At 38.8% G+C, this 8822-nt stretch overlaps 1 protein-coding gene across 14 annotated transcripts in view; it reads right to left on the minus strand.

Moving 5' to 3' along the window:
- Positions 1–7646, minus strand: part of LOC122267310 (COPII coat complex component secretory 31) — a 23215-nt gene extending 15569 nt beyond the window's left edge. For all 14 annotated transcript variants that reach the window (XM_086551574.1, XM_086551572.1, XM_043037350.2 and 11 more), the window contains exons 1-12: positions 7549–7646; positions 4716–4925; positions 4229–4412; positions 3679–3809; positions 3051–3153; positions 2653–2864; positions 2284–2479; positions 1981–2112; positions 1507–1683; positions 1093–1266; positions 330–416; positions 1–125 (exon numbers count right to left, since the gene is read on the minus strand). The exon at positions 1–125 is cut by the window's left edge and continues 76 nt beyond it. In XM_086551574.1, coding sequence (XP_086407700.1) covers positions 1–125; positions 330–416; positions 1093–1266; positions 1507–1683; positions 1981–2112; positions 2284–2479; positions 2653–2864; positions 3051–3153; positions 3679–3809; positions 4229–4412; positions 4716–4918 — 1724 coding nt within the window. In that variant the 5' untranslated portion in view covers positions 4919–4925; positions 7549–7646. The remainder of the gene's footprint in view (positions 126–329; positions 417–1092; positions 1267–1506; positions 1684–1980; positions 2113–2283; positions 2480–2652; positions 2865–3050; positions 3154–3678; positions 3810–4228; positions 4413–4715; positions 4926–7548) is intronic.
- Positions 7647–8822: the final 1176 nt, after the last annotated feature.

Below are 8822 nucleotides of genomic sequence, written 5' to 3' on the forward strand. Positions count from 1 at the left end.
TCCACAGCAGATTCCAGGTCCCCGACCAAAAGTGCTTGGGTAATCAGCCCTTCATTACTTCCACTTGCCTCCTCCACATTAAGTTCCACTTTGGGAGGTTTGGTTTCCACCTCTGGTTCTATATCCTGAGAAATAAAATTCATAATTCAAAATTATAGGTAATCATAATAAAAATAAAGATTATCTTTTAGTACTATTACATTGCCAAACTAATAACATGCAAGATTGACAATATGTATACATCTATATCAATAAGTTGGTAAATAAACTAAATTATAAATATAAATATTTCATATGGTTATAGACATCTACCCAATAATATGTCATACCTCAAGTTCTGGAGTCTTGTCGAAGGACTGAGCTGAGGCAATCATCTCAAACTGCTCGCTGGGGTCAAGTGAGCTGGTACTGCCATCCTGTAAATGTAAAAGGCAATGAACATTATTACTAGTAATACCAATATTACCAGTACCATATCTTATGACTCATATTCTCTTGCAAAAAATAGTAATATATTGCTATCGATAATGCAAAGCTAAGGTATAAAGCTCTATTTCCAGGATGCAGGAGATACTTGTGAAAACTAAAAAAAAATCAAACTAAAATTTTCTGCTATGGTGTTATTGATGAAATAGTTATTTATCAATCAAGTAAATTACTCTTCTAAGATTAGAAACCAAAATATTCAAAACAGCTGATATCATGTCTACAATACTGAAATTTGTATAGAAACCATTTCACAATTTTAATTGTAGACAATGCTATTCTATCATACTAATTCTCACATGGTTAACAATCATGTAGTGACTAGGACATAAAGCAGATGCATAAAATCAAAAAAGCTAAAAAAATATATCTAGGAGAGCAGTCAGAGGAATGCCATATTTGAGAACCACACACTTTCCAGAACTTACTGCAACAAACAACCATCCCTGATTTAATGCTTGATGTTGTCTTCTCTGCATGCAAACACAAGAAACTTCAACCATTAAACTTCTATAATAAAGTCCGTAAACATTTCCTAATCATGTTATTAACAGCAGCAAAAACTTCACACACTTATCGCACACAAAATGCTGGAATAAAACTAACGTTTGTGCCAAGGTTTTCCATCTTATCTGCAAGGATTTCTGCTGCTACTCCCTCAGCTGCAGGTGCTGGAGGGCGAATCTTGTCCGAGACTTGTGAGCTGCTGTAGCCAAGCAAACTCATGTAGTGTGTACGTGGAGCGGTTTCAAAGTTGGCTCCGATGAACTTCCACAAAACCTGAAACAGAACAAACATATTGCAAAAGCCCAATCTAAATAATACTAAAACATCCTTTAAATTTAAATTGTTTTACAAATCATCAGCTATGTGGTAACACACAAACTGTACTGCATTTTTTCACTGAACTACTGATATTTACTCTTTTGTTAAGAATGAACCATTGTAAAGAATAAATCATAAGTGGTAAAGAATAAATAAAAAGAAAAACAACAAAAAACAAAGAAGAAGAAAATATACCTGATCACAAGGTTTGGCTGCAGCTTCTGCCTTGGCCTGGCAATATGGGCCAAGCTGTGACTGGGAGAGAGCAGTCTCCAGCTGGACACTTCTTTCCACCAACTTCTCTTCTGTTACCACTTGTGAGATGGACACACTTCTGCTTTGCTTGTTCCAAGAAACCAGACGACCACCAAACTGGAACAGAATTTTGTCAATCAACATAAACTTTGTACATACTTTATGACTGTATATTCATTATTTAGAATTTCTACATGAAATGGAATTCTCAAGCACACTGAAGCCAAGGAAAAAGATACTCTCTCCATTTCAGTAAAAAGATTATGATACAAGATTATTCCTAAAAGAAATATTTTTCTCTTGACTTTTTCTATTGTAATTAATTCTAAAATCACAGAAATAATATTAACAAACATAGCATAAAAATCTTAATATTCTCAACAAGTAGAGCAAGACAATAATCCTTGGACCTACAGAAAAGTTTGCTCCGCATGGCTTGAGGAACCACTTGGGTGGGTTCTTGACCTGAATGGGCTGCGGACTTGCTCCCTGGGGAACCACAGCCGGCATCTCCATACCCGGGAAGGAATCCGCGATGGCTGAGAACTGAGTGGGGGATAAACCATGTGTAAAAAATCTGTACTACATAAAGATTATGAGAGCCTACATCAATAAAGGCAATGGTAAATATGGTCATGAGTACATAATGAGAACCAAGGAAAATTGCTATCAGAAAATAAGGACATACAATAAATATTTTGTCACATCTCATCTCACCTTGTCAGCTTGTGTTGGGGGCAAACCTCCCCCTAGTATTGAGTACACGCTCACAGTCCCATCCACAGAAGCAGTAGCCACAAGAGATGGGTCTCGTTTACACCAATCCAAGTTGAAACTCCACTGGTTATAAGAAGGAAATTCACAGACGATTTCTGATCCTCTTTCTCCGTAGTTTGGATTCCACACAAAGATTCTGGGAGGAAAGGACATGTAATAATTTATATGACCTATAGGGAATCCTTCAACATTTACATTTTTTATGATATGAAAATCACTCATTCCAAATATTTATGAAGTGATGAAAGTGATAAAATAACATGTGCTTTTCTAATCAATCTCACACACTCACACACAAAAAACACCTACTTGTTATCCTTGGCTGCTGTCATGAGCAAACTTGAATCTTGAACACACCATGCTGTTGCTAGGATGCCTCTCTGGTGTCCCTCTAAGGTCTTGAGAGGAGCATTGGCATAGCGCAGATCCCACACTTGGGCCATGGGTGTTGCATCATCATCACTTGCTAGCAGGAGCTGTGTTGCTACATCTGGATTCCAGCTAATGCTCTTGGCTTTCATCTGGAAGGAAACATCTTTTAGTAACAGAACTGGATATAAACTGTATTTTAGTCAAAGAAATTTTTATTGAATAAATTAATATAAAGTTCACTTACATGTGCCACTGATCTAAAAGTTACTTGACTTAATAACATGCAGCAAAACATTTGATGGTTACCATGCACACAAACTTGATCACACTCTTACCCTTGAGACAGAATCCACGATAGAGATGATTGATGCACTCTTCTTGAGATCCCATATCACACAATGCCCTGCATATGTTGAAGCTAAAATGTGTTCTGCTTGTCTGGTTAGAAGAAAATTTAACAAAAATTAGTATAAAATGGATTGAATCTTTGAAAATATTACTTTTATCCAAAAGTGCTATTCTTGGGTTATGACTGTTCAGTAACTCATTTACAGATAGTTTATAGGGTTCTTAACCCATTAACAGCGGATGGCATGATTTGCTGCAAAGGCAGAGTCGGATGGCATCGTGCCAGACATGTAAAATAGCCATCCTATTGCACAGACCTTTTTTTAATACCGCGACCAACGCGTCAATTCAATGAGATTCTATGCTGAATGAAATTAGTCCTAACCTATTCCAATGCAGATATTCATGCATCACATAATGATATCACGTCAAATGGTGGCAGTACCAGCTGCCAGGGAAAAGATACTTTGTCTTGGCTATCCTCCTGGCCATGGCCAGTGTGGGTGAATAGCCCAAGGCATTAGGCTTACACGTTTGAAACCGTTTCGACCATTTGGAGCCGAAACATGAAAAAAGGGTTATGAAAAAAGGAATGCACGTTTTTTCAATAATTACCTGTTGAACTGGACACATGTGACATTAGCTCCCAGATTTGCCTTCTTGCCAGGTGTCATGGGACTTGTGAGGTTGTTTACATCCCAGATGAGGAGGTCACAATCAGATGATCCTGTGGCCACTAGGTTGCTCTTGAAAAGGAATTATTACACACTGTACTATTTTGCCATAATTTTTTGGGGGGCCAATTATTTTTCTAATCTTCTATTTAGGCATATAAAAATTCAATCATCATTACATAATCAAAGAAAGGGTAAATTAAATCTTGGCATATATAGACACAATAGGCAACAACAAACCAATAAACAGACAATTTCACACACACACACACACACACACACACACACACACACACACACACACACACACACACACACACACACACACACACACACACACACACACACACACACACACACACACACACACACACACACACACACACACACACACACACACACACACACACACACACACACACACACACACACACACACACACACACACACACACACACACACACAAAACAAAACAAAACAAAAAAACATACCTTCAAGGGATTGCTACTTAATGAGAAAATTGGTCCCGAGTGATGGCTTTCTGTGGACCCTAAGAGATTGTCTGGTTGATTCGCTATGAGTTTATTGGCATCATATACATACAAGACGCCGTTGTCACATCCTCCAATTATCACACCAGAATCCTGATCTCCAGTCCAATCCAAGGCATGAAATCTGAGAGAAATACAAATAAAATACAAATAAGCATCATGTCTTTATTTATTTTCGGCAATCATACAAGGTATTTTCTAAATTTGTTAGCCAATAAAAAAACATGGCTGAGTAGGTAAAGACACAGTATATTCCAGAAAGTGAAGCACAAGGCAATAAGGGTCTAGTGCTTACAACATCAGGTGGCAAAACTATCACAGAGAGATAACATTTCCTGAAGAGAGGATATAAATATGTATCAACAAAACTTTCTACATCGAAAGTGCAATAAAAAAGAGAAACATCTGAATCAGATCTGTAACCAACCTGCCCGGCGTTTCCACTGAAACGGCCAACTTGGTCTCCAGATTTGCTTGCCCTAAATTTGCATTGTAGATGTTAAGGGTGGAGTTGGTGTTGAGGCTGGCATCCAGTTGCTGAGCCGCAGTGCCACAGGCCAGGTAAAGGGGATGGACACTCGCAGGTGACCAGGCCACGTTGGCCATCTGATTTATCTCTTTCACCTTCATCTTGGACCTGAAAAATATATATACCATTTATTTCTGAGGGAAAAGTTTGCATTGCTATTAGTGAACCATGGATGGGTGGATGAATGGATAGACAGCTTTTTTTCTTTACGACCAATGTGTGATAATACTAAACAAAAACACAGAAACACAAATAATTATCATGAATACATAAAAACTGTAATTGTTATGGGACTCAAACACCCAAGTGCATCGAATCATCCATAACATGCAATTGCACAGATCAATTTGGGTTTGTAGTTCATTTTGTGGTTGTTGTGACATGCCCCCCTCCCCCCCCACAAGTTGTAAGTTTTAGCAAGCTTTTCTCCTCATATTACTGTGCATTTGCTCTGTTGCATGATATTACAGTCTGATACACACCATGATATTATACAGTCCCTTTCACTTAACAAGTTCTTCGCCAAGTGCTACCAAAGAGTGAACTGGACGAGACCACTTTCCTCTGATATATAAGACTCTTTCATCTATATCATCACAATTCCCCCACTATACCTCATGCCCGGCCTAGATTCTCATTGAAATTTGGCACACAGTAAATGTAAATGTATTGAAAATCCATCATATATAGATATTAAGGTAAATTTTCCGAATAACGCCGCGTCGCTAAATACCACAAAAGTGGTATTGATGGATTCCTCTCAACCTCTACTATTCATATATAGTGAAATTAATGAGCGCTTGCACCCCTGAAGCCCACAATCTGGGTCTCTTTTCTTAAGGCACTTCGTGCTACCTCGTCCTACTTCGGGGCATATTTCGCTTGCAAAACCTTAACCCAATGACCTACCTAACTTTGCCTAGCTTTGAATTAATCCCTAGCCAAAGGGGGGCTTCGCCCCCCCCTGGACCCCCCCTTTTTAGGGCACTTCGTGCAACATACCTTGGGCAAGATATCCTGAAATTCAAACATGGCTGTGTTTACGTATTTACGCCTAGCGAAAACCTGTGGACTGGAAACCCCCAATGAATTACCTTTATGCGCTGTTATGTTCTCTCAACAGATGGTGCAATATTGTTTACAGTATAATTATAGTGCCCTCTATTGAGTGGACGCGTCATTATCGGTCCTAGTTTCCTATCCTGAGGAATATATGACACGAAGACTCAGTTGCTGTCATCATGGCGCAGTGTGAGGGTTATCCGTGTCGCGGCATTTTCATCTACAGGACTAATTACGCATCATAAGTATCACGAAGTGCCCTGAATAGGGGAGATCCACAGGGGGGCATAGCTCCCTCTTCGCAAAGGCTGACTTCAAAACTAGGGAAAGTGAGGTAGGTAGTTGGGTTAAGGTTTTCGTGATACCGAAGTAGCACGAGGTAGCACGAAGTGCCTTAAAAAGGGGGGGGGGGTCCAGGGGGGGGCGAAGCCCCTCCTTGGCTAGGGCAAACTTCAAACCTAAGCAAAGTTAGGTAGGTAGGTAATTGGTTAAGATTTTGCATACGAAATATGGCCGGAATTCATATTTTACCCCGCAATTTCCCTGATCTACTTCATGCCCTCCCCTACTATCGGGACCCAGATTGTGGGCTTCAGGGGTGCAAGCGCTCATTAATTTTACTATATATGAATAGTAGAGGTTGAGAGGAATACATCAATACCACTTTTGTGGTATTTAGCGACGCGGCGTTATTCGGAAAATTTACCGAAAAGTAAACTACATTCATAAGTTAAATAATAAGCAGAAAGTAAAGGCATGGATATAATATCTAATCAAAGTCAACAAATTTATGCTCGTGTATTTAAATCCAGCGATGCCATGGCTTCTATGCGCTATGATTCAGCATAGGAAAACAAGTCACCATCATATATATTTCTCAACAGAGCTGGTCAATTTCCTTTGTGCTTTCTCATAAAACAAGGAAGAAGTCCAAGCTCTGTATAGCTAGATATATGAGGGAAAGCTTTGCTGGGCTTTTCTGAAGCATGAAGCACAGAGGCTATGGCAGTGCTTCATTCAGTCCCTTTCTGATAAATGAATATCATTAGTACTACCCAAATTAGGATTCATCTAAGTTTATAGGAATGAAAAGACCATTTACATCAAAATACCTACTTTTCTTTCTCAATGTAGAGCAAATTAACAATAGCCTATTAACCTAATGCACAGACCAATTAACCCTTTAATAACCTCATTAACTAATGTCACAAAATAATAACTTTTCTTAAACTCTAACTGGCTTAACTCTAACGGCACCTAACTCACACATCAAAAGTTGTCTTAATGATCCATTCAAGAGAAACATACAGACAAAAGACCAATGGCACTAGACTCATACCCAAGAGTGCCACGACAATACCTCCACGTACCCACATACCACGAAACATTGTAACATCGGAAATCACAATGAATTATCGTCCTAATATCTACTTTAATCCGGTCCTAGATCCCGATTCTTCAAATTAGCTAACAGAAATGCCCGATATGTGTTAATACATTAATAAAATACTTCCAGATGATGTGTCCCACAAAATCTGTCATTCAGTCAGTGTTGTGATCTACGGAAACACGGTTAGAAAATGCCCTTTTATATCAATCTCTCTCTCCTTCACTACTCCCGGTGTTTCTTACTCTAACGCCACCTCTTAATGTATGTCATGTGACCAACCTTTCGTACGGTTGCAAGTTTTTAGAAGCATGAACCGCCGCAGCGTCCACCCACGTCCTTTCGCATCGACTCGCGAGTGTCAACTGCTCCTACGTGGCCAACAGTGTTGCCATTTGGATCCGAGGAGAGAGCGCTAGACTGTATGTGAAATATGCTAGGGATGTATATTATTTCTTCTCAAAAGCTTGATGCGATGATATATGAGATATATGTCGCGTGTTGTGATCATGTTCAGTGCACTTGTCTTAATTACTAGATGTAAAGCTTTGCAAAAAAAATAAAAGTTAGCAGTCTCTGCTATAGGGAGCGCAGTTCTTTACTTTGTTGCTCCTCCCATTATGTTTGGTAAGTATAGCAGAATACATTCAGCTATTATGCTATCGAAATTATCATACCAAAAACCAATTGAGTTAAAATAAGATTAAGATTAGCATTATTATCTAAGTGACAACGTAATCATAGTGAACGAGCAAAAGTTGCTAAAAGTGCGATCCGCATAATGTGCCAGTAATTAAACACAAATGATGCCTTCTGATACTACACTTGTCGCATTAATAATTACAAGAATTCGCCTAGATGGCAAACTCGCTAGATCTAGCACATTTATCGCTAGGTTAACAACGCTTCCGGCGGGTGAGATGTCACATGGCCCTTTGGCGTTTTGGGGCAATAAGTGAAAAGCAATACTCATTTTTCATGCAAATGTTTGCGCGATCTGTCTAGTTTCAACAAGTCTTTCGTTTCCCTGCCGAAAAATCTGAATGAAGACTCACGGCTAGAAATCAGTCCTGATTTTCGTCCCCGAGATGAGCTTAAAAAAACGCTTATTCAGTATTTCCTTATGAAATAAGATATAAAATTGATACCTAATGAATACAAACACAAGACCAATAGAATGTGATTAACCTCAAATAATCTCGAGCGAAGTGGAAACTTCGAGGCTGGAATAATCATCATTCAACGCCCGGTATCTTGGCCTGTTACGTTGACGCTTCCACAAAATTATTAGTGAGTTCTTGTAAAACTCTCTTCTCCTCTCAAGAAGACCAGATATTACGTCATATGCTCTTTTAACTTTTACGTCATATCACTATATTCTCGGAGCGTTATGATTATGAGTGTTGATTGATGTTGGGCTGTTTTGAATTATTTATTTTAGTGTTATTGCGAATACTTTTGTCGTTACGTTTTTATAGTATTAATGTTTTTACTGTTATTTTTTTACTTACCTATATGTACACACACATACATACGCACACACACAGGCATACACA

This window comes from Penaeus japonicus, unplaced genomic scaffold (assembly GCF_977035675.1).
Source record: "Penaeus japonicus unplaced genomic scaffold, GWHDUDI00000001_assembly GWHDUDI00000025, whole genome shotgun sequence".
Lineage (NCBI taxonomy): Eukaryota > Metazoa > Arthropoda > Malacostraca > Decapoda > Penaeidae > Penaeus > Penaeus japonicus.